Source organism: Colobus angolensis, unplaced genomic scaffold, assembly GCF_000951035.1.
Source record: "Colobus angolensis palliatus isolate OR3802 unplaced genomic scaffold, Cang.pa_1.0 Scaffold45, whole genome shotgun sequence".
Taxonomy (NCBI): domain Eukaryota; kingdom Metazoa; phylum Chordata; class Mammalia; order Primates; family Cercopithecidae; genus Colobus; species Colobus angolensis.
In genome coordinates, this window is record NW_012117932.1 from 7,750,533 (window position 1) to 7,778,174 (window position 27,642).

At 38.7% G+C, this 27,642-nt stretch overlaps 1 protein-coding gene across 1 annotated transcript in view; it reads right to left on the reverse strand.

The window, feature by feature from the left end:
- Positions 1 to 27,642, reverse strand: part of L3MBTL4 (l(3)mbt-like 4 (Drosophila)) — a 399,157-nt gene that overhangs the window by 197,701 nt on the left and 173,814 nt on the right. The window contains exon 13 of the mRNA XM_011957809.1: positions 11,429 to 11,543. Within this exon, the coding sequence (XP_011813199.1) occupies positions 11,429 to 11,543 (115 nt within the window). The remainder of the gene's footprint in view (positions 1 to 11,428; positions 11,544 to 27,642) is intronic.

Sequence of the window (27,642 nt, forward strand, 5' to 3'; positions counted from 1 at the left end):
GGAGATACTTATTTCATTTCATTTGGATACATACCCAAAAGAGGAATTGCTGAATCTCATGGTAGTTCTATTTGTAATTTTTAAAGGAACCTCAGTATTTTTTTCCATAACAGCTGTACCAATTTATATTCCCATTAACAGTGTGCAAGGGTTCTCTCTTTTCTCCACATCCTGGCCAATTCTTGTTATCTTTTGTCTTTTTGACAATCATCCTAACAGGTGTTAGGTGATATCTCACTGTAGTTTTGATTTGCATTTCTCTGACCATTAGTGGTACTGAGCACCTTTTCATATAGCTATGGCCCTGCTGTCCATCTGTATGGCTTCTTCAGAAGAAAAAAATGCCTATTCAGGCCCTTTGCCCATTTTATATTTATCAGGTTTTTTCTTTGTTTTTGTTTGTTTTGTTTTGTTTTTGCTATTGAGTTAGATGAACTTGTTATATATAGGGAGATTAACCCTTTATCAGATGCCGGGTTTGTATCTATTTTCTCCCATTCCATAGGTTGTTTCTTCATTCTGTTGACTGTTTCCTTTGCTGTGCAGAAGCTTTATAATTTGACGTAGTCTTCGTTTATTTTTGCTTTTGTTGTCATATTTAAAAACTCACTATCAAAACCAATGTCTTGATAAAGCTTTTCCTTATGTTCTCTTCTAGGAGTTTTATGGTTTCAGATCTTAAATTTAAGTCTTTAATCCATTTCAAGTTAATTTTTGTATATAGTGTAAGACAAGGGTCCAATTTCATTCTTCTGCATGTGGATATCTAGTTTTCCCAGAACCACTTACTAAAGAGATTTCCTTTCCCTATTATATATTCTTGGTGCCTTTGTCAAAGATTAGTTGACCATATACATGGGTTTATTGCTGGGTTTTCTTCTATTTAATGGGTCTATGTGTCTCTTTTTATGCTACTAACATACTATTTTGATTACCATAGCTCTGTACTGTAGTTTGAAATCAGGGAATGTAATGTCTCCAGCTTTGTTCTTCTTTCTTACAACTGCTTAAGCTACTTGGGGTCTTTTTTAGCTCCATGAGACAGTTATTTCTATTTTTGTGAAAAATGCTATTGGAATTTTGATAGGGATTGCACCGAATCTGTAAACTGCTTTTAGTAGTATGAATTTTAACATGAAGCATTCCAGTCCATGAATATGGGATATCTTTCCATTTATTTTTGTCTTCTGCAATTTATTTCAATGTATTAAAAGTTTTCAGCATGCAGATATTTCACATCCTTGGTTAAATTTATTCCTAAGCATTTTATTCTTTTTGATGCTATTGTAAATGGAATTTGGATAGCTCATTGTTAGTGGATAGAAACCCAACTGACTTTTGTATATTGATTTTGCATCCTGCAACTTTACTGAATTTATTTATTAATTCTAAGAGTTTCTTTGTAGAATCTTTAGGGTTTTTGACATGGTTTGGCTCTGTGTCCCCACCCAAATCTCATCTCGAATTGCAATCCTCATGTGCCGAGGGAGGGAGGTGACTGGATCATGAGGGTGGTTTCCCTATGCTGTTCTCACGATAGTGAGTGAGTTCTCACGAGATCTGGTGGTTTTGTAAATGACAGTTTTCACTGCACTTTCACTCTTCTCTCTCCTGCCACCTTGTGAAGAAGGTGCCTGCTTCCCCTTCTGCCATGATTGTAAGTTTCCTGAGACCTCCCTAGCCATGCAAAACTATGAGTCAATTAAACCCCTTCCTTTCTAAATTACCCAGTTTCAGAGAAGTTCTTTACAGCAGTGTGAAAACAGACTAATACAGTCTTCTACATACACAAAAGGTTATGCTATCAGCAAACAGAGACAATTTAACTTGTTCGTTTCCAATGTGAACGCCTTTTCTTTCTTTTTCTTCTCCAATTGCTATGGCTTGGACTTCCAATACTATGTTGAATAGATGTGAGGTACAGTAGACACCCGTGTCTTGTTTCTGATTTTCTATCTGGATGATCTATCCACTGTTGAGAGTAGGATACTGAAGTCCAATACTATTAGTGTATTGCTCTCTGTATTCACATCTCTTAATATATGCTTTACATAATAATCAAAATTTTTATATTTTTATATACACAAACTTCTTATCGCAACTATTCCTAGCTTTAAAAGGTAGTAAGGATAGTCACGCATATCCAGACAGTCAAATATCTGAAGTGAATAGAATGGAGTTCTACCACGTATATAAATTCAAATATATATGGAAAAGGGGGAAAGAAAGGTACTCTAGTAGCTACAAGTACAGGTGATCCTACCACGGTACTCAAAAATGGAATCCAGGTATGAGCATTAGATAGGAGTCAGAGACTACTACTCTTCTCCTCAATCTCAATATGTTCCTCCAATGTGAACAGTTTTCTGAATGTGCAAACGACCTGGTATTTAAAAGTGCAGTGTGATTATCATACAGCATGACCCTCAATTCACACCAATGACTTCACCTAACGCTCAACAATGCCAACTGTACAGTTCAATGATGGAGGTAAACCACTCTGGTGGGTTTGCTGAGACACACTTTTCAGTAACTGTGATTAAACATGATTTTTTGCATTACTCACTGAATTTAGACCCTAATCCTAGAATAATATGTGACTCCACTGTGTGAAAGTATTTTCCTTGGCTGTCTGGCATTACAATTTGGTTAGAGGTATTACACAAAAGATTCCTCTCCTTTTCTAATGACTTCCATTATAAAATAGGTCCGTTGACATGAAAAAAAGAACGACAACTTCAAAGAAAATTACGGAAAATGTTCTTGTCAATCTAAAAAACATAAACTGCTCATGAAAGTATAAAAACTTCTATAACCATATTTCTTTTACTCTGTTTTACAATTCCTTAGAAGAATAAAAGCTTTTAATGTTCAAGAAAAGAGTCAAGTAAAATAGCAACAAGGAGAATGTGGGTTAGTCAAGGAGAATAATGCCTTGGAGAAGAGGGTTGGTAATGCAGGAAAAAAAAGGGCTATGTGGTCAGCAGCTGCATCCTCCTCTACGTGACTTTCAGCTCATTGGTGTTTATAGAAATAACACTACATACAGAAAAATTTTATGAAGCACTAAATGCAAGTAAAATTGGGAGTATTCTAAAGAATGCTATAAAGTGGGTGAGATGTAGCAGAAGACTGAACTGCCAGAAATCTAGAGGGTCACTTCAAACATAGTAGGGCAAGGCTACTGGCTGCTTAAAGAAGGTCTGACTTTGTATCTACAACACCTAGGATGAGAAGCTCCTAAATATGCCATCCTGTGAGTGGGCCATGGAAGAAAAGATCTATGGTTCTCATGGCTGGATGGACAGGTGCACAGAGCTGTTATCCCAAAGACTTGGGAAAAGTATTCTGCCATCCCCTCTAATTATGGTAAACTTATGTGCTGAAGTGAAACTTACTGTTTTGCTAAGGAAAACAAATTCTAATTTTTACTTTCTGACTTGAAATGAATACCAAAGCATAAATGAAAAGTAACATAAAAGCCAAAGGCTCTTAGTTCTTAAATATGCTGAAAAATTCTCAGTTCTCTAAGTCTGTCATTTAGTGCTCATTGAATTTTAGGTTTGTGTATATTTGCAACTTCTTGATTCTTGGTTGCTTAGAATGCAGAGTGAAATGAAAAAATTCATAATCTTTACACAGCTCTCTTTCAGAATGCAAATACATAATGTTTACATTAGAAAATACTTGATTCTATGTTCATTTCTAGGAGTCATTTAAGGATACCTCTACTTGTAAAATAAAACTATGACGTATTTTTAAGTCTTTCTAATACCATGAAAGACAAAAAAAAATGAAAGATTTTCCAGGATGCTAGTATCACGAAGCTTGTCCTTAAAGCAACACAGAGAGCTGCCCTTGCCCATTTCTCATTCTCCCTGACCCCCAATTTTGAAAGAAGAATTGCTACAAATAAGAAAAAGCATCTTTAAGAGGAGGAATTTTAATCTCTTAACACTAAATACAAGTGCATGCAGTAGCCAAAACAGCCAGACATTGACTTCTCTGTGAATCTCTTCACTATGGCACTACCATGCCATGAGTGTTCACAGGACTCTCTCTCCTCCTGGCGCCTTTGTAATCATGGCCACCAGTGTAGGACTATGTCCCACAGGACTTTGCAAACCCTAGTGCAGCAGTTAGTACATTCGAGATCCCCAAAAAATCTCTATTCAATTACCACAACAACACTGAGATGATACAACCCTTCCTGATGTAATATTTTCAGGCAGTCAGTTGACTGCTCAACTGCTCAAGGTTTCCATTAACCAGGTATTGTAGGGTGATGTAGGGCAGGGATACAGATACATAACAATTGCATCCAGTTCCCTTCCCCCGCCATGGAAGGCATTGTTGTCTTCTGAAAGGGTTAAAACTCTCTGAGGAAAAGCCTGAAAGGTCCCTGTGTGAACTCAGGATCTTCACTCAACGTCCCTATGCTGACTTGCATAAATCTATAGCCAGATGAGAGTCATAAATTGGGATAGGGTGAGAATTCGGCACGCCTTACTGCCAAACCACTGAGCTGTTTCACCCATTTTAGAAGGGATGGGCTATTGTACCTGATTTAAAGGTCTGTAAATTTGCACAGAGCTGTGCTTTATTTAATACAATCTACGATGGTCTGTACATGTGATGACAGAAACTGCTGTGCCACATTGCATCTCAACTGTGAACAAAGTCATCAAGCTACAATGAGAAAATAACCTGCAGAATTGTTCTGCGCTAGCCACTAGGCATCCAACGACCAGGTTTTAGAACCCAGTAAATGGAATCTGCCCTCACACCTCCAGAAGGCAGAGACACAGGATAAGCACTTCAACAGGAGCATTTAAAACAGACAATATCATTATGACTGTAAGTACATTTTGAAATGTATTATTTTTCCTTGATAAGTCTATCATGTAGATCTGTAATTAGGGACTTTGAAAATAGCTACCTTTTTTAAAACACAATATGCTATAATTGTCTATTAAGTCAATGAGTACTTAGGGACTCTTAAAACTGCTGATTACTTGCTTGCTGTAATTTGGAAGAACAAGTACTAAAGATTCCTTGTGAAATTCTCTTTAAAATAGAATGAAATTGAAAATGTGCTATTACCTGGTTAGGCTAACAATATTTTTTCCTCGGAATGACATCCATCCATCATCATATTAATTGCTCCACATCTGGCCAAAAAATTGCATTAACTTTTATTTTATAATCTAAGTGAATTTCCATCTCTGAATAAAATTTTTCTAATTCCACAGTTTCAATGCTCATAAAAGATGGCATTATTAATCATTCATTGCTTAGTGTAGATTAAGAATTTTATCTCAGTTATCAGGATAAACAATGTACCAGCCATATGGTGTATTTACAAGTCCTTCTGTTGTATTTATATATATGCGGTATATTAAACGAAACTGGATAAAAATGAACTATACCTTTTATCAAGTTATATGCTATTATGCTTGTTTATGTTTAACTGTTAAATAAATTAGCAATGTTCTCAAGGTCATTAATATAAATTATAAAGGCTATATATATTATATTGTAGATTGTATTATTACTCTATTAATATACACTTTAACTTCATAATGATGGATAATTTAATTTACTTTGAATCAAGCATTATAATTACTTCCAAATACAAATCAAACAGAAGCTAAAGAAAGAACAATGACACAATTATTTAGACATGGAAGCTATCTAAGAAATCTCATTTTTCTGCCTACCAACTTCCTATTTTGGAAGGTTTCCTTTGTCATTTAGGGAGGGTTATTCTTGGCCTGTGTCTCTCCTACTAGGCTTGACTAGACCAATTCCACAGCTACTACTCAAGAACTCACTCACTCCACTAAGGTCGCAGGCGAGAGTCCAAGGTGGTCTCTAGAGATGCGCGTGGACTTTGCAGTAAGTGACTAACCAACACATATAGAGAGATGAATATATAGACAAATATTTTTTGGAAGTCAGACCATGGAAAACACTAAGAGATACAACATTCACTGTCCTTCCATTCATGAAACCTACAGTTTCATGACTGAGATGATTACATACGTTTTGCACTGTGGAGAAAAGGAAGTGGTCAAATGAAAAATAATAGTGGTTGCTGTTCTTTAGATAATATGGACCCTGGAGGCCTTTCTAAGAAGGGACCATTCAAGATACATTCTAAAGGGTGAGAAAGAGCCATCCAGTAGAAGAGCAGATAGACCATTCTGAACAGAGAAGACAGCAAACATACCTATACACAAAGGCCTTGGGGTGGAAAGAGTTTGTGTTCACCAACTGAGAGAAAGGAATAAACGTAGTGAATGAGAGGCTAAAGGAAGACAAGGAGGCAAGAGGTGTGTATGTGCACACTCCTCTCTTCTTGCACATCCCCCTCTGTTCTCATTTAGCTCTCGTTCATGCTGGCATTGGAGTGGGCATCTATTTATAAATAGATGGCCTCAAAACAAGCCTGGGGAAATACTAAAGGACAGCTGCACATCTCTAGAAAGAGATCCCACATGGCTACTTCCACATGGTAGAAGGTCAGTGGCCAAGTTAATGAGCCCAAGGCTATACTTCCATTGCAGCACAGCCTGTGTGGTACATGGAGGGGACCCAGAAGTTCTTACGTGCCTCACTAAGGAAGCACAGGGTCTCTAAAAGGGCTGGCAGGTAAGCAGAAATATGGTGTCAAGATATCAAAGCCACATCAAGAGTTACTTGGGGACTAGAGCAAACAGCTAGGATCACACTCCTTGGAGGAAGGATCTTAAGCAAGGCCCAGCAGGGATGTCCTTATGAAAAGGTAAGGCTCCGTCTTCTCCCTGGGATGAATGTGCCCTGTGAGCTGCTGATGATCAGAAATGATGTGAAGTCACTGCAGGCGCCCAGGTATGAGGCTATGCTGTAATGTTATCTCTTTTGGGGCTTTTCCGCCCTCTTCCCCTCATGCTTCATGCAACATTGCTGATGTTGCAAGACAGAGGACACCGTCCTTGCTGACAGCCCAATCTTAGTACTTTCATAGGCCTGGCCCCAGGTTAGGAACCTCTCACTGGCTGGGTTACCCACTTTCCTGTTCAGAGAGGGGATAACCAGAGGGAGACGCATCTGATTATAAAAGTACATATTGCAGGGTTTAGGCAAGTAAGAATACATCCTGACCAGGACCAGAGACCCGACTCTGGCTCTCACAAGCTGTGTGAATCATTTTGTTGGCTCACCTCTGGATGAGAGGTTTGGATCAGACAAGCTCCTAGGATTCCATCAGTTTTATATTCTACACCCTTATCTTTGGTGACTAGGATAAGAGAAGATGAATTGAAACATCTCTCCTGCATCTATTTATTTGTATACCCAAGCTGAGCGAGCAGCTTTGTTCTTCTTACGTTGCAGATGTCAGGTTTTCCCGTCATAAACAAGAGCCCAGCCTAGTCTGACGCAACGGTCCCTGCACGAGAGGCTCCAGGGCATGCCACGTGGGTCTCCCTGAAGGGCCAGCGCCACCAGGTTGCTCCATACCCCACCAGCCCTTGTCATGGCACGTCAGTTTTTGTAATTTCATAACAAACGCTTTTTATGTACCCTGGTGAGAAAAGTCTATTAGTTACCAAGTGGTGTATCCAAATCTCCATTTAATTAAAAAATGACTATTTTGTCTCAAGCTATATCTATCTTATTAGAAGCACTGGGACCTGTCACATTTTTATTTTGTTGTTTTTATTCCTACTTTAAAACAACTACAAACTATTTCTATGGAATCAAATATTTCATTCTGCATTGTTTAGCTCTGATTTCTGAAAGAGTGTTTAAAACAAGGGTTGAAGGGGCAGGGAGGGTGAAGTAAGTACAGCCATTCCCATCCACAGCGTGGAGAGGCGTGCAGTCCTGGGGGGCTGCCCTGCTGGGGGACTGGCACATTCCAGTCTGGAGCCTTCACCAAGTGTTTCCTGACATGAGCTTAGCACCTGCAAAAGCTGCAGAGGTTCCACAGAGTGAGGAGCAACGGTGAAAATACAAGACCCCACCCTAGGATCTCCTGGTCTGAAAGATACTGGACATTATAGTGAGAAAAGTTTAGTCTGAATTGTATGAGTAAATAAGATTAACCCATTGACTCAACTGGCATTCAGAATAAAAGATGATTGGATGTGATTGTTTGTACACATATCATAGATAAAATACAGGGTAAAAGGGTGGTACACGTGACTCCTCTGTAGAGCAGGTGCCCTGCAGCCTCCATGCCACATGGGCATTTGACAACAACTGAGCAGTGTGATTTTCCTGTAAGAAAAGCAAAGATATGGAGGAAAGCTATAGAAAGGTGACATATTGTCTTCAGATTCTTAGAAGGCTGGTGTTCAAGGTGCTGTGAGTAAATGTGTGATGTAAATGAAGGGTTTTGAGAGGAAAATGGTGGAGGATAGGTGAGTAATGCATTGACTATGAAGGGCTTTGTGTGCATGCAAAGGAGTCTCAGGCTGATAGGATACTCCACGCCAAAGAAGAGTTTTAATAACACAGAAAACAAGGTGAGTTTGGGGTTTTATACAGACTATTCCAGGAAAGAAGAGAGAAAAGACAATCATAACGTCACTGCAACAGTCAATGACAGCCCCTCAAATGTTGTTTTGTTAGAGTGCCTAGAGCAATCATTTGTTTCTCCTTCCCAGTGCAAAAAGAATTCAATGATAAATAAATAAATAAGTAACAGAATCGGTTTTGGAGTAGGGGTGTGTTTGTATCTGGGTGTGCGTGTGTGTGTGTGTATGTATTTTTGCTTTCACAATAGGGGCAGAGATGACACATACTGAACCAGATCACAAGCATGTCTTAAAGTATAGGTATTTCAAAATCAATAAAACATAATTATGGTGCAGATATAAATAATTAAAACCATAAGATTAAGCAAACAACCTATAACAAGCTACATTAATCTTGATTAATCTAAACAAACAAGTTTATAAGAAGAAAGTCAAACACAGCGAAAACAGAAAATCACAACCAACCAAAGACAACCAATTACAAGTTATCTTTCCCCCAAATTCTAGCAAATCTAATTACCTGCCTGTGAATACACAAAATACTCATCTTGTAATAGTGCCAACAACACATGGAAGTCAAACTTCTTAAGAAAAATTGAATTAAAGTATTTGGAAAACCCTAATCACATTAATTTTTGCTCAATTTCAAATCTGGAACTCTTAGTAACTCCCATTTAATAACTTACATAAGAATGAAAATCTAGGCCGGGCGCGGTGGCTCAAGCCTGTAATCCCAGCACTTTGGGAGGCTGAGACGGGCAGATCACGAGGTCAGGAGATCAAGACCATCCTGGCTAACACGGTGAAACCCCGTCTCTACTAAAAAAATACAAAAAACTAGCCGGGCGAGGCGGGCGTCTGTAGTCCCAGCTACTCGGGAGGCTGAGGCAGGAGAATGGCGTAAACCTGGGAGGCGGAGCTTGCAGTGAGCTGAGATCCGCCACTGCACTCCAGCCTGGGCGACAGAGCTAGACTCCGTCTCAAAAAAAAAAAAAAAAAAAAAGAATGAAAATCTAGAGAATACCACACTATTCTCTGAGATAAGTTAGTATTAATTGAGCACATACTATGGAGTAGGCAGTTTTTGAATTCTATCCATTCATTTATTTCATTTAATAATTATAAACTCATGAGGTAGATATTATCTTTATTTTATAGATGAGGAAACTGAGGCATAGAGAGGCACACACTAAGCAAGCTTTAAACTGAGATTCAAAGCCCAGCATTCTGACTCCACTTTTCTCATTTTTAACCACTAGTCTATACTGCTCTAGAACCTGCATTTTTAGATTTATCCTAGGCTCATTAGGAGAACCTGTGCAACTCACTAGCAGACTACAGGCCACATTCTGAGAAGCATCTGTAACTATGATCACACCTCAAAATAATACAATAGCATTGAGAAGATGCATTGCGGTCAAAGCATTGGGGGTCAAAGATAGAGTCTGGAGAATTAAGAAAGAGAACCAGCAGGACACCTGGTGACTGTTTATATGTGTGGATTGAGGAAGGGGCCAAGAGGCAGCAGAGTCTGGAATGGCAACTTTGGAAGCAAACAGAAACTATAGTAGAAAAAGCAAGTTTTTGGCTTGGGATGGAGGTTGGGTTTGATGCATAGACTCTGGGATGCTTCTGAGACATTCAGGTAGAAAATCCAGCTGGGTGGAGTGACAAAGGAGCAGACAATGCTTGGAGTGGAGTGAAGAGAGCTGTCCCTGTACCTGCAATGCTGGTCCATGCCTACCCCAGAGGACATCGTTCACACATGAGAAAGTTACCGGCTGAGGGATGGATGTACAGGGGTGTATTGGGGGGTTCACATAGAGTGAGAACTATCTCCGTGACATGCTGGGGTGTGAAACCCGGGAGGATAAAAAGCAAGACCGAAGGAAAGCAAAAAGCACAAATGCTGGCGCCCTTCCCTACTTGGAGTCCCTCACATGGTGCTGACCACGGTCCCCTTCATTCTACAGTCTTGGGGTACTGGTCCTATCTGTGCCAATACACTGTCGGCTCCAGAAGGGCCTTCGTCTCTTCGACTTTGTAGTTTTTGAAGAATCTAGCACAATGTAGAACTCTTTGTCCAATTATTTAGTCAGGGATTCTTCTCATCTTTACAAGAAGTCCTTTGAGGCCTAAGGTTCAAGCATCATTAGGCTGGCTGTGTGTAAGATATCCTCATTAATAGAAAAGCATTCTAGCTTAATCCTAAGAAACCAACGGGAGGGAAAGAGAAGCAGTGAGGGAACAAAACAAACATGAGAATGGAGAACACTTGCACTTGTGTCTGGAACCGGTTATTAGTCATGTCAGCCTAATCAGATCAGAGGACTCCTTCAGACAAAAAAACAAGGTATTTTGGGTTGAGGCTCATTAAAATTTAGAGTGGTTAATTTCCTCCTTAACTTTAAGTAGCTAGAAAGTCAGAAATAATAAAGATGTGAGTAAAGTAGAGGATTTTAAATTTTTTTATAAGAAAAAAAATCTGAAAATTGTTGGAAGTTAAAATATTTTAGTTTTCCAAAAGACTTCGTGTAGTCTGTTCTATAAAATAAAGATCAGATGTTTAAAAAAAAAAAGACGAACTTGTTAAAACCAATGACCAAAATTAGATGAATTTAGATATGCTAGCTCAGTTTTCCAAACTCAAATGCAGAAAATAAAGATTCCTTTGGAAAACACTATCAAAATAATTTTTTAATGATTATCACTTTTCATTAATATAACGCATGCCCTTTGAGGCTTCATTGGAAATAATTGGCTTTCAGTGTAGCTGTAGTGATGATTAATTCTCCTATGTGATATTTAGCTTTCAGATGCCTATAATGGCATGAATAAGCAACAGTATGGCTGGAAATCAAGCTAAGTATTTAAAGGGCAATGACAAAGAGCAAAGTACTCACGCTGCGGCACTTCCAGTGGATGCCCTGTGACATCACACCATCCGATCGGGTGGATGTCAGGGCTGTCTGCCTCCACCCAGTAGTCATACTTATGGTCCCAACCATCAAAATGAACCTGTTAAAATGAGTTTCGAATGATTAATATTTAGTAATTAGTATTTCACTATTCCTGTATCGAAATACTTGAATACAGGTATCTGAAGCTGAGATTGAAATTTTATTAATCACACCTTGCAGTTGAAATAATATTTAAAATGTACCATTCTATAGCCTTCTAATCCAGCCAACAAAGGTGATTGTACCAAATTTTCAAAGAAATTAAAGAGGTTGGTAAAGAAAAAAATTGTCAGGGATTGATCAGAATTTGAAGAGGTAAGCCCAATCCATTTTCTCAACTAAGACAAATACTGGAATGCTGTTGAGGGAAAACTCTTTGTCCTGTGTAACTGTCCCATTAACCACTTCAAGAACCATGTCAGCATCATCAACATTAAGCGTCACCAACTTGACATTAGTACAAGCACTATACCGATGGGAAATGCACAGATTAGAGTATAAAGAAACAATCAATCCCTAAAACCTCACAAATGACAGATGGGCCCATTGGAACAATGGAGGCAAAAACAGTAGACAAAATATGCTAGAGGGTAGATAGATTTTAATAGCTACCATAAGAGCTATTTAAAGACCAAGGGTAAGCTACCAAGAAACTTTCAAACAAGAGGTAGGGCCCAGGTCCAGCCATCCTACTGGCATAGGCTCAAACAAGCTAATTATTACAAGGATAATTTATCATGCATCTTATCTATAAAACACACACAGACATACCAAGCATACATATAAGAATAATTAAATCCCAGTCTCTGAAACAAAAAATCAAATACTTATTTCTTAAAATAAAAATAATTATTTCTTTTTAAAAAAGCTATATCCTTTCCAATGCAAAGAAGCCCACTTAAGTTTTTGAAAATCATATTTGAATAAAAAGAGCAAGATGCCTAGTGCTATAATAAGCCAACCTGAAATATAAATCCATTATGCAGAACATAAGACCAAAAAAGCAAAATTCTATATTTTCAGTCCCAAACAAACTCCCAATATTTTTTTCTCAAGAGTCATCTTTCTAAGCAAGTGGTTTTCAAAGTGTGATTCTCAGACTATCAGCATCACCTGGACACTTGTTAAAAATACAAATTCTTGGCCTCCACCCCAATCCTACTGAATCAGAAACTCTAAAGGTAGAGCCTAACACTGTGTGTTAACAAGTTTGCTACATGAATCTGTTACATGCTAAAGTTTGAGAACCAGAGATTACAGTAATAACTTTCAAAAGTATATTTCTACCGAACTTGGGTTCCTGATGACAGAGTTCCCTTTCATAGTAATAACCATAAAACTGGACATATGCAGTGACTATTTTCTGACGTTGGACAATAGACAGCACAGAAATGCAATCCCTAAGTAAAGGAAAACATCCCAGATGAGCCCTTAATATCAGCCTGGAGACAATTTCCTGATTGCAGCACAAAGAGGAGAAACATAAAGAAAACAGTTATGCAGTCAGAAAGACACAGATTGCAGATCAGAGCGGACGATGCAGCTGGAAGTTAAAGGACAAAATATTGGAGAAGACAGAACTACAAAAAAGGGAGAACCAAAGGCCGGGTGCAGTAGCTCATACCTGTCATCCCAGCACTTCGGGAGGCCAAGGACGGAGGATCACTTCAGCCCAGGTGTTCCAGACCAGCCTGGACAACATGGTGAAACCTCATCTCTACAAAAAAATGAAAAACTAGCCAAGTGTGGTGGTGTGCACCTGTGGTCCCAGCTACTCAGGAGGCTGAAGTAGAAGAATCACCCCAGCCTGGGAATGTCGGGGCTGCAGTGAACCATGATCATGCCATTGCACCATAGCCTGGGCGACACAGCAAGACCCTGTCTCAATAAAGAGGAGGACCTAAAAGTCCATGGGAGGTTATTCATAAGACCTTAACCGAGGGCTGGACTTCCCATGCACCAGGTGTGACTTTTTGAAGCCAAGCAGAGAGTGCCTGATACAGGGCTGAGAATGAAACAAAGATACTAGATAGAGGTCATACGTTTCGGGGAGAGGGGACAGACTAATGTGGAGAAATCTCAATAACACTTTGACAATTTCACTGAGACACCACAAAGTTCACATTTTTTGGGAAAGAAAGATGCCCCAGATAAAGCATTACTCATGAACAACCCTAAAAAAGGGGTAAAATCAAGCCTTCGCCAGATGAAGAATTACCGGTAATAAATTCCCTGACAGAATGAACTCTATTCTTTAAAACAAAACAAAACAAAAAAAACAAAAATAATAAATACTCCCACTATATACTGTATCATTTTGTATGTATAATGTACAAAAGTTTACTAAACATGTAAATAAGCAGATGATTGTGAGCCATACTCAATTTGTAAAGAAGTAGTCAACAGAAATAGATCTTAAGATGACCCAGATGTTGTAATTAGCAGAAAAGGAATGCAAAGTAGTTATGAAAATATGTTCAAAAACGTAACTGAAATGGTCTAAATTAGTGAACAGAGAATTTCAAGTGAGAAATGGAAACTATAAAAGAGAAGCACAGAGAAATTCTAGAAGCGAATAGCAAAATATCTTAAACATTGCTGGATGACAATATTATTGCTGGATGACAATATTATTGCTGGATGGCAATACTAGCAGATTGGAGATGCCAGAAAAACAGACGAGTGAATATAAAATATAAAAACAGATTCATAGAAGTTATTAACCTAAAGAACAGATGATGTTCAGGTGTGATGGCGCACACCTATAATCCCAGCACTTTGGGAGGCCGAGGCAGGCAGATCACTTAGCACCAGCGGGTTGAGACTAGCCTGGTCAACATGGTGAAGCCCCATGTCTACTAAAAATGCAAAAATTAACTGGTGTGGTGATGCATGCCTGTAGTCCCAGCTACTTGGGAGGCCAAGGCACAAGGATGGCTTGAACCCGGCAAGCGGAGTTTGCAGTGAGCTGAAATTGTGCCACTGCACACCAGCCTGGGCGACAGAGCGAGATTCTGTCTCAAAAAACAAACGAACAAACCAACAAACAAAACAAAGATGATATGAGATTTAAATAATAAATAGAGCCTGATAATATCAACTCATCTAACACACGCATATTTGGATTCTGGAAGGAGAGGACACAGGCAATGGAGCAGGAATAGTGGTCAAACAAAAGCAATGCAGAAAGGATAATGGTTAAAACAATAAAACTCCCAATTTGGCCAAAAATACCAATTTGCAAGCTTAAGAATGACAAAACCTGAGCATAATAAATACAAAGGAAATCAAAACTAGGCAAATCATAGACCACTGAAAATGAAAGCTAAAGGGAAACCCTGAAAGCAACCGGAGGCAGTGCAACACATTACAAAGAGCAGAGCCGCGATGGGAAAGTGTGCCACCTTCTCACCAGAAACGGTGCAGGCAGGAAGATAATAAAATGACATCCTTAAAACACTAACAGGAAACATAAAAAGCTGTCAACACAGAATTTCAATTCCTACAAAAATATCCTTCAAAAAAGACTAAAACAGAGAAATTTTCAGATAAACCAAAAAAGGAGAATACGCATTTATAGATGTATACTGTAAGAAATATTACAGGGAGTATTTCAGGTTGATGCTAAGTGATGCCAGATGGAAACTACGACCTACATGAAGAGCACTAGCAATAGCAAATATGCGGGGAAATATGCAAGGCTAGTTCTGCATTCTAAGTGTAATCAATTAATTCAATACACCACAGAATAAGAAGAAAAGTAATGTGGTCATCTCAATGGATACAGAAAAAGTATTTGACAAAGTTCAATACACAACGATAAATACTTCAGCAAACTAGAAAGAGAAGGGAACTCCCTCAGTCTGATAAAAGGCATCTATGAAACACAGGTAACATCATACTAAGTAATACTTTATTGAATGCTTCATCCCCAAAATCAAGAATAAGGCAAGTGTATTCATTCTTACTGTTTCTAGTCAACATTGTAATGTAGTGCAATTAGGCAAGAGAAAGAAATATTAATAAAAGGCATGAAACTTGCAAAACAAGTCAACAAAAAACAATCAAATGTATTAATATACACTGGCAACAAAAAATTTAAAAAATATTAATTTTTAAAAAATTTCCTTTAGAATAGCATTAAAAATAAAGAACTCAGCAAAACATCTGAGAAAATAAGAAAATGTACAAGATCTATACATTGAAAGCTAGAAAACATTCCTAAGATAAACTAAAAGATGATCCCACATAAGTGAAGAGAACCATCATGCCCACAGGCTGGAAGACTCAATATCATTATTGATATGTCATCTCTTCCCAGATTGTTCCATAAATTCAATATAATCCCACTCAAAAAGGTAGGCCTTTTGTTTTGTATCATTTGACAAGCAGATTCTAACATTATAAAGGAATGAAAAATGATCTAGCTTATCCAAAACAATTTTGTAAAAAAAATTAACAAAGTTGGGGAACTGATACTATCTGATTTTTAGAATTACTACAAAGGCACAGTTATTAGGACAGTGTTGTACTGGCTTAGGATAGACACATATATTAATAGAACAAAATACTGTGTATAAATGGATCCACATACATGCAGTCAATCAATTTTCAAAAACATGACAAGAGTGTTCAGTGAGGAAAGGACAGTCTTTTCAACAAATGGCACTAGAATGCATGAACATCAACGTGTGAAAAAAAATGAGCCAGTTGACTTCTACCTCACATCACACACACGCAAGAATTTGAAATGATACATAAACAAAATATAAAAGCTGAAACTGTAAAACCCAAGAAGAAAAGATAAAGTCTTTGCGATATTGGAATATTCAAGGATTTATTAGCACACAGAAGGCACTACCCCCAAAATAATACATTAATAAAGTCCTTTTTTAACCTGAATCACAAACTTTTGTTTTTCAAAATCACCAAGAAAAATAAGAAGTGAGCCACAGGCATTTGCAATACATTTATCTGACAAGAGACTTGACAGAAAATTCAACGTAAAAAACGGGCAAAAGACTCAATGAACATTTTGAAAAAAAATTCATGAACGATCAATAAACAGACTTTTAAAATCTCAATATCACGCTCCACCAGAGAAACCAAAATGAAATACTACTGCATACCCACTCAAGTGATTTAAATGACAGACAAAATTTCCCAACGTCAGTTATTGCTGAGGCTGTGGAGCTCCTGAAACGTTCATACTAATGTCAGCAGGGGTGTAAAATTGCACAACCACTTTCAATAATGTTATGCTACTTTTTAAAGAAGCTTAAGCCATGTGCCTACCTACTAGTAATTCCTAGGAATTCCAACTCCTAGTAATTTCAACAAAAGTGATGAAGATATAAAGTTGTGTAAACAAATGTCCCTTGCAGTTTTATTCATCATAGCCCAAACCTGAAAACAACCCAAATGCCCAACAGGTGAACATTCATTCACAAACAAGTGTGCAGTGTCCATAAAACGAATACTAGTTCAGCAATAAAAAGGGATAAACTGTTTACACATGTGTGAACATGGGAACAACAGACGTCATGTTGGGCAAGGAGGCAGACGCAATAGTGCCTGCTGTAGGACCCCACTGACAGGAAATCTGACAACAGGCAATAGAAAGCAGGTCCATGGTTGTCTGGGAGAAGGGTGGGAGCAGGACTGGCTGAGAAGGAGCACAAAGGAAGTGTCTGTGTTGTTGGAAGTGCTCTACATCTCGACTGGGATGGGGGCTATGCAGGATATATTATACATTTTCCAACACTCATCAAAATGCGTGCATAAAATCTCTACATCTTATCATTTGCAAATTACATCTCAATATAGTCACTTTATTTAAAACGTTTCTACATTCAGCTGCTGTCACATGTGGCTGCTCTGTCTCCTACTATCTTCTACTGATGGCGATGTTGCAGCACTCAAGACATAGCCAGGCACCCTAGGACTGTCAGTACCAGACCACTGAATATTTGAGGCGTGAAGAGGCAACACTGGTGTTCCTTTTTGGAATGATGCTTCCTGCTCTGGAATTACCAACAGGAAGAAGTTTGTGTAAGTCCATATAATGGAGTGAAGAAGAAATAAATTTCCCAAGCTTCAACTAATTTCAATGCCCTTCCCCTTTTAAGTCTGGGGTGCAATTTTTTTATGTTTCAAAAGCAAGGAAGTCATGTCAAAGCACAAACAGGACGGGCAGGCCAAACACCCCAGCGAGGTCCTGCTTCAAGGAGTTAGGCCTTTCTGTTTTAATTATTTTGGTGGACCTGGGATTCAGACTGCAGAATTAGGTCTCAACTGAAGAAGTAAAAAAAATTAAAAACATTTTCAATTTTTTTTGACAGCAGGCACAATAGTTTTATGTACTCTATCCAACATTTTCCTCTTACGTTCATTAATAAATATTAAACTGTCATTTCCAGGATTGTATGTAACTGCTCACAAAGAAACCAAGGGAATTAAAAATAGCCCCCCAATCCAATGATGTGGTTCTCCCCTCCCCAGCAAGGGCTGTCTAAACTCCAAATTTATAATCAAAATCTGTGCCTATGTAGAATACATCTTTATGAAAGATATTTTCATATCTTTGGATCATATCTTTGGATCTGTGGAATAAAAATCCATTTTAAAAAATTCTAACCAGATGGTCAAGTTAATAGAGGAGACTGGCATTTTAAGTCTATTTACCAAGAGTCCTTTTGTAAAGCAAAGCCTCGTTTTGAAAACCAAATCATCTCCAGCATTGTATTTCATATATTTATTATTTTTCACATATCTGGGTTTGCATAAAATAAATATGCAGACCCTTTTTGCTCAAGCTTTGATAAACTAGAAAACAAAGGTCAGATCACTGAATCAACCACTGTCTCAAGTTCTTATCCTTAAACAGACAGTAATGTTTCCTAATGGCATTAACATTACACATTAGCTATTAAAGAGTGGTAAGAAATAACTTGGAAATTTAAAAATTAGACCAGCATATTAAAAAAAAAAAAAAAAAAAAACAAGAAAAACTCCGTGGCATAAATCTCACACTTCCAACTGTCTGCACCAACACAGTCTCCGTTTTTCCTTATCTTTACTTCCCAATGCCCACAGCAGGACTTGCCCCGAGCCCCTTAAATGTACCCCAACACCTCAGTCATCTTCGCTGCTCCCATGGCACCTAGCCCTGTGTCTCACAGATTTTAAAGGCTCAAAGCCCATCATCTGAATAGGATGCAAGACAGTAATCACATCTTCTCATTGTTCTTTTGGGCAATGGGAAGACGAGGCAGTTATTACAATGCTTAGGAACATCGGGGCTAAATTTAATGCTCAGTCACAATAATTTTATTAGCCTAAGTGACTATTACATTGTTTTATTTTGCTACATTGTTTTTAAATTTTTAATTTCCACCTGAACAGGCTTATTGGATATGTTTGTTTTACTGTCAGAGTCCTCAAATCTATTTTACATGCTTACGGCAAACAAATTTTAAGCGCAGATATGATGTTAACTTCTTCAGAAACAGCCTCTATTGTGCCTGAAACCTTCTAGCTTCAATTTAATACGTTTTGAGTTAACTAGGCTTAAATTTCATTCTCGAAAGGAGAACTGGGTTTTAATATGTTATCCTGATACCTATTGCTCATAACTATTGGTGCTAATAAGATTATAGTTCATCTTACTTCCTGTGATGCCAGGCTCTGGGCTCTGTTGAGGGATGGCAAAGGGGAGTTCAGGGATAGTACTGAGGCAAGACATCTGCCTTACTGTGGTGCAAGAATGCTTGCGCCGTGCCTTTACAGAATACTCTCATAAACCAAGAGCAAGAGTGTTGGGTAAGGCAGAGGACACGCTTTTATTGTGTGCTTATGTATTCCAGGCATAGTTGTAATGTGTGTGTGTAGACACACACACACATACACGCCATAGCCACAGCTCACTGCAGCCTCAAACTCCTGGGCTCAAGTGATCCTCCTGCCTCACGGATAGCTGGAACTGCAGGTGCATGCCACCACACCTGGTCAATTATTTTATTTTGTTTTTTTGTAGAGTCAAGGTCTTGCTATGTTGCTCAGGTTGGTCTCAAACTCCTGTTCTCAAATGATCCTCCTGCTTCAGCCTCCCAAAGAGCTGGGATTACACGCATGAGGCACTGGGTGCAGCCCTATATAGCTCCTCATTAAATGTTCACAGGTGTTACTTTAATAGGTGATGAATAGGGGCCTCACAGACGTTAAGAGGTTTGCCAAGATCATAAGCCAGTAAATGGCAAAAGCAGACTTAACCTGAGAACAGTTTACTGAGAGAAGCATGCAAGAAAATAAATATGGCAAACAATGTAACAATGACTAAATGAGGGATATAGTCCAGAGCTACCCCTACTTTTCCACAGTAAACATTAACTCCACATTCAGCCCATCTGCTTGCAGACAAGGGTAATGAAGGAGAGAGCATGAAGGAAAGGAAAAATATATATACACCTTCAAAACATCTTACTCTCACGTTATTATCCCCATTTTACATATAAGGCTACTGAGATACACAGGGATTATGAAATATGCCAACAATTTCCAAATGACTGTGACTCCCAAACCCTCCCTCTCCCCCAGGCCACATGTCTGAAGTGCCGTTCTGTGGTTTTGGAACCAGCCGCCCCTAGGTTTGTTCCTGACCACTGCTTCCACACTCACTTGTGGTCAATTAACTCAACTCTTTGTCCCTGCTAACCGCCCTCAAACTCATCTGCTCTTCCACAAATACAGTTGCTTCCATCTTCCATTTAATCCTTTCCCATAACAAATATAGAAAAACTTTTAATCATTAAGTTGGAAAATTAGTAGTTTTCACCACAGCTATTCTAAAGCTATTTTTATTTGTAAGGCTACTGCCCAAATTCATCAGGTTTCTTAAAGTAGTGTTTTTCAAAATTTAGTAAGCAAAATATGAACTATCTTCTCCTCCAACCAAGATCTAATTCAGTGGGGGCCAAGAATGAAAGTCAAAATCTGTATTTTTTAACCACAAACCCTAGATTATTTGCTGTTTTTTCATGCTTGTATGCCAATGTTCATGGCAAAAGCATTCACAATGGCCAAAAAGTGGAAACAAGCCAAGTGTTCATCAACTGATGAACGGATATGTGGTATGCACACGCAGTGGAATATTATTCAGCCACCAAAAAGAATGACATTCTGACATGCTACAGATAAACCTTGAAAATATCATGATAAGCAAAGTAAGCCAGGCACAAAAGCACAAATATCTACTTATATCTAGAATAGGCAAATTCATAGGGACCAAAAGTAGATTAGAGGTTAATAGGGCCTGTAGAGAGGTAGGAATGGGGATTTACTGATTTTGGGGTGCAGATTTTCTGTTTAAGGTGAGGAAAAATTTTTTTTTGAATTTTACATTCTTTTTTAAAAACTTTTATATTAGGTTCAAGGGTACAAATGCAGGTTTTTTTATACAGGTAAATTACGTGTCACAGGGGTTTGGTATACAGACTATTTTGCATAGGCATGGCACCTGACAGGTAGTTTTTCTTTTTTTTATGTTTGTTTTTTTGAGACAGAGTCTCACTCTGTCACCCAGGCTGGAGTGCAGTGGCACTGTCTCAGCTCACTGCAACCTCTGTTTCTTGGGTTCAAGCAATTATCTTGCCTCAGTCTCCTGTGTAGCTGGGATTACAGGTGTGTGCCGCCATGCCCAGCTAATTTTTCTTTGTATTTTTAGTAGAGGGGGATTTCAACGTGTTGGCCAGCCTGGGCTCCAACTCCTAACCTCAAGTGATCCGCCCACCTTGGCCTCCCAAAGTGCTGGGATTACAGGTGTGAGCCACCACGCCCGGCCATGGTAGGTAGTTTTTCAGTGCTCTCCCTCCGCCCACCCTCCACCTTCAAGTAGGCCCCAGCGTCTCTTGTTCTCCTCTTTATAACCACACGGACTCAATGTTTAGCTTTCACTTACAAATGAGAACATGTGATATTTGGTTTTCTGTTTCTACATTAGTTCACTTAGGATAATGGTCTCCAGCTCCATTTTTGTTGCTGTAAAGGACATGATCTCCTTTCTTATGGTTGTCTAGTATTCCACAGTGTATATGTACTACATTTTCTTTATCCAGTCTACTACTGATAGGCATTTGGGTTGACTCTATGACTTTGCTACTGTAAGTAGTGCCACGATGAACATGTACTTGCATGTGTCTTTATGGTAGAACAATTTATATTCCCCTGGGTATACACTCAATAATGGGACTGCTGGGTTGAATGGCAATTCTGCTTAGAGTTCTTTGAGAAATCCCTACACTGCTTTATACAATAACTGAACTAATTTACATTCCCACACCAGCAGTGTATAAGCATTCGCTTTTCTCCACAATCTCGCCAGTATCTGTTATCTTTGGACTTTCTAATAATAGCCATTCTGATTGGTGTGAGATGGTCTCTCATTGTGCTTTTGATTTGCATTTCTCTAATGATTAATGATGTTGAGCATTTTTCATATGCATGTTGACTGCGTGTGTCTCTCTTTTTGGAAACTGTCTGTTCATATCCTTTGCCCACTTTTTAAGGGGGTTGTTTGTTCCTTACTTACTGATTTGTTTGAAATCCTTTGCCCACTTTTTAATGGAGTTGTTTGATTGTTTGCTTGTTGATGTGTTTCTGGATATCACCTTTGTTGGATGCATAGTTTGCAAATATTTTCTCCCATTCTGTAGGCTGTCTGTCTACTCTGTTAATAGTTTATTTTGCAGTGCAGAAGCCCTTTAGTCTAATTAGGTCCCATTTGTCAATTTTTATTTTTGTTGCAATTGCTTTTGGTGTCTTCATCATGAAATCTTTGCCAGGTTCTATATACAGAATAGTATTTCCTAGGTTGTCTTAAAGGACTTTTGTAGCTTTAGATTTCACATTTAAGTTTTTAATCCATCTTGAGTTTATCTTTGTACATGGTGTAAGGAAGGGGTCTAGTTTCAATCTTCTGCATATGGCTAGCCAGTTATCCCAGCACCATTTATTGAATAGGGAGTCCTTTAGATAAAATCTTTTCAAATGCTTTTTTAGGGTTATCAACTGACTTTGCCATTAAACCCATAGATCTGTCTATTGCCACTGAAAATAACTTATTTAAATAGTCATAAACCATTCTTAATTTTATAAGGCAATGAACCCAAGAGAAGTCTGGTTGAAGGCCTGATGCAGAGAACCACTCAACTCTAAAGGTTTCCATTTGTGATAAACATATCTACATAAATTTCCATTTTTCTATTTCTATGGTTACAGTTATAAGAAATAGAATTAGTTTTTCCTATAAGATGTGTTTTTCAGATAAGATTCCCACAAGAAATAAAAATGCCAAATTTCTAATGCAATCCCCAGGGTTTTAACTCTTGTTAAGAAAATCTTTAAATATTTCATCAGAGTTAGGCAGACCAGCCCTGCTTGGGGCTCTGTGACTTCATGTCTGTGGGTGACATCTTTCCAAGAAAAACCTCCTTCATAACCAGTGTAAAGACGAATGATCTCCAAGTCAGTTTATGGCTATAACTAACATAAATATTTCCATAATCTCTGCCTTAAAGCGTAGACAGTCTGAAGCACTGAGGCGGTGAACTGGACCACCGTGGCAGATGCTGCGCCTCCACTGCTGAGGTAAAGGTCGTCGCCTTTGTGACTGTTCACCAGGCCTCTACCCTCCATCTTCTCCTCAAGACAAAGGCCTTTTCAGGGGACATTGTTTTAATATGCATTCTTGATTTGTCCTGAGATTCTGAATTTCCACCTTGGATTCTACAGCAAATCATCACAGTTTTTCTACTAAATCACATGAAAAAGGATTTACACTGTTTATAATTAAAGAAGAGATAGGATTTCTAAATAAGAACAGTAAGACATGAAGAATGTCAAACTAAGAAAAGTTGGTTATACAGAGAGAGTACATAATTTATTGTCCAAATGGTACATTTTTGAGAGTAAAAGGGAACACTATTAATCATTAGATAATTACAGTAGGTGTTACTCCAGGACTAACCATGTAATCCAGGATATTCAATAACTCTAAGTACTCTAAGGATGAGACTGCTATAAACATTCAATTCCCAATAAGCCAATAGCAAAGGGGAAATATTATACAATTCTTGTAACATTAAAAAAAATACATGTTAGTCTAATGTTGCAAAATTTCCCCTAATAGAAATTTATTGTACAAATACTTATATAAGGAACCTTGAATAACACAACAGACAATATGATATAGTGCCTGCACAATAATTTATGTAATTGCATAATATCTACATGGCTAATATAAGCAAAATGGAAATATATATGCACAGAGATATACTTCTGAAATGAATGCATCATGAGCACTATTTCTAAAATTTTCAAAGTCATGGGTAGGTTACATATTGTTTCTATCCATTCTGATAATTTATGTATTAGTACAACATCAATCTTATTAGTAATTTCTAAATTGGCCATATAAATAATTCCTGATCACTTCCGATCATTTAGACTCTGATTTTACATCTGTCACAGCAATTTGACTAGTCCTTGAGGACAGACACTGTATTTTCTATATTTTTTGTTTCCAATACCAGATAACATCCAGAGCATATTTGTTGAAGCATTTAACACTCACTGGACACATGAATGAGTAAATGAATGTATAGATCCAAATATGTCCATTCAAATTAGGTAATCACTATCAAACAAATATGTCTAAAGGATTTATTTAAGTTTAACCCAAACCGGCTGATTTAGCCATTTCTTTTACAGACTTACCCAACTTTTCAATTACCAACACTGGTTTTCAAGAAATATGACATTCTATAACATGAAAGCTTCTGAGATTCTTTTAAGCCATTTCTTCTTTTAGAATACAAAACCAGGCACATGTTCCTCTTGGTTATAATGACTAAGATGTGGTGGGTAAACAAGGATTTTGAGCTAACTACAATTATGACCCAGCCATATTGAGGAATGGGTGAAGAGAAGAGTGCATATGTGGAAGAGGCCAGGGGAGGAACGAGAGCTCCACTCACAGCTCATATAGTCAGAACCCCACGTAAAAGTGAAGAAGTTGCAAACCAAGTCCATGTTTACAGTCTCAAGGATAAACAACACAGAAATCAGCTTAGGAAAAAAAATGTGAAAGAGGGGGTCTTGGGACAAGTGTTTCCCAAACAAAACTTGTAGCATTATTTTCTGCACTTTGTGCCAGTATAACTTGGGCAACCTAGTTAATGGCTATGTCATCATCAGATGAGAAATACAGGAAAAGAAGCAGGGTTTTGATTTTTGCTTGGTTTGGTTAATTTTGTTGTTGAAGGGGAAATTTAATGAATTCCATTTTAATCATACTAAATTCCAAGTGCTAACAGGATATGCAGGTCAAAATGTCCAGCAGACAAATGAAAAGTCATTCCTGGATCTTGCTTGAAAAATCTAAGGCATAGATTTAGGAGTCACAAACAAACAGAGGGAAGGTGGAGCCAGGGCCATACACATGCTGACAAAGAAAGGGAGTGAGGACTCGACTGGGAAATACGCAGTGCTGGACCCAATATGCTCCTTTTTCCCCTCCAGATCCACACGGTGCCAAGGACACAGCACTTTATGGATGGCATCAATAGTTTTTGGTTTTGGCCAACGAGATGTATCAAAAGGACTCATGAAGACAGGAGGAAAGGGAGGCTGGGGAAGGCATGCTCAAGCCTCCCTTGCTGCAGGCTGTAGGCTGGCAGTGGCTGAGGGGAGGGTGGTGCTCCTGCTGGTGGCTGGCTCCTGTACTCAGCTCTCCGGAGTTCTCCCAGTCCCACCCCTCACTCTCTCAAGCCTGCCCAAACGTCATGAACGGGCCTCTATTAAAGTCTATATGATGTGCCTGCTGGTTCCTGCAGGACCCTGACTGATACATGAGTCTACAAGAAATCCTGAGGAATTCTGTCAAAAAGTAGAGCAGTAAGAAGCAATAAAGAACTCTAATCAAGACGGAATGGTAAAGGGGTTGCTGAGGGAGGGCAATTTCAACAGGGGCTGGGGTCAACTGTGCTGAGACCGCCAAATAGACGCATGAGAAATGACTAAGCCAAGTTCAGCAAGGATCCCGGATCAGGGCTGACTCAGCCAGAAGAGTGAATAAGCAGCAGAAATGAAAACCAAAAAGGGCTTCTTTTGTTTTATTTTATTTTATTCTATTCTATTATTTTATTTTATTTTATTTTATTTTGGAAATGGAGTCTCGCTCTGTCAACCAGGCTAGAGTGCAGTGGCGCAATCTCAGCTCACTGCAACCTCCGTCTCCCAGGCTCAAGCAAATCTCCTGCCTCAGCCTCCTGAGTAGCTGGGATTAAAGGTGTGCACCACCACACCCAACTAATTTTTCTATTTTAGTAGAGATGGGGTTTCTCCATGCTGGCCAGGCTGGTCTCAAACAACTGACCTGGTGATCTACCCGCCTTGGACTCCCAAAGTGCTGGGATTACAGGCATGAGCCGCCATGCTTGGCCAAAAAGGGCACTTTTAATAACTGGGGTGGCCATGAGGAAGAGAGCAAAGAAGCTCCACCAGGAAGGATGCATGGAGCCATGGAGACTTGATCTTATACTAACGGAAGGCCCTGCCAAGAGACTGAAGATGGGACCGAAGAAATGGGGAGGACAAGAGAAAGAGTTTCGCAAATGAGAAGCCTCAGCTCTCTCAGATGCGAGGAAGACACAGTAAGCACAGCAAAGCCAGAGGGAGAAGAACCACAAGGCAGCTTCTAGTTTCTCAGGCGAACAGGAGGCAAGGCCACTGGTGGAGATGGAAGGCAATCCAAGGGCAGAAAGGCAAGTTGTGGCCGTAAATCATAAACCAGCAAAGGCACCTTCCTTCCAGTTGGTGGATGAAGATCTGAAGACGGCAGGGTACGCAGAGAACTGCACTGAGGGTGTGTGCCCAGTGATAGCTTCCCAAGTGCTCTAGGCAGGGAAGCCATGGGAGGCCGGCAGACGTGGGGGCTGTGAGGGGTGGCATGGGGGCCTGAAAGAGGCTGAAGAGCAAGACAAGCAATCGAGAGGGCTACAGACACAGAAGGCTCTGCTCAGAAACCAAGATTCAGAGCTCCAAATCTTAGAGATGGTGCTGTCCTGTGTGATGCTGAGGCCTCAAACATGGAGATGGGGCAGGTGGAGGGAAGGGACGATGCCCAAGGTCTGGGTGTCAACAATTCTATGCTTTCTGTATCCAATCTCAGTTATAGATGATATGGGTAAAAACAGAGGTCCACTTAGAAAACTGGTATGACCTTCTATTCCTAGAGTAGACACTTGTTTTTAGCATATATATTTGAGTTTTAAACTCAGAGTAGATGCTGCTTTTAGCATATATGAGTTTTAAACTCAGAGTACATGCTTGTTTTTAGCATATATTTTTGAGTTTTGACTTCTTTTGATGGCTGTGGTTTCTTCTACAAAAAAATTATAATTTCAAGTGCCTACAGGATATCCAACATTACTCGAATTCAAAAGTTCTCATCTAAAATATCACATCATAGTAGACAAAAGTCTTGGCTCTATTTCAACAATACAGTCTATGTTTCAGTTTACATACTCATTACATTCACCTCCTATGAAGTGTGCTGGGTCATTAAAGTAAATGCATGTTGCTTCTGAGGAATAAGAAGATTGAGTTTAAAACTGTGTTGTAAAATTAAAATTCTGCACAAATGGGTCATGTTTACATGTACTGTACCCTCTGAAACAGGTAATTTATTCACCTGGCTGCAGAGCCTTCCCCTCTTTTTCATGTATAACTGAGTAATTACCTCAGCCAGAACGAGCTGTTCCGAAAATGGATTCACTTTCTAAAGAAAATAAGTAATGTTCAAGCCAGTAAATGACTTTCAAGCAATGGAGGAGAATGAATGTTTGCAATTAACGTGTTTGTTCTGGTTTTTCATTTTTTTTCTATAAGTCAATGTCAGAATTCTAAATTATTCCCATTGAAATTATACTTATTGTCCACAAGGCTCTTGGTACCAAAAAAAAAAAAAAAAAAAGAAAGAAAAGAAAGAAAAAACCTAGCATTTGCTTTCTACAATTTTGTGTGCAGTGAGAGCTAAACATAATCTAAATTAAAATGATCAAAGATCTAATTATCTAGGGCTAGTTTTCTACTTATTTCAG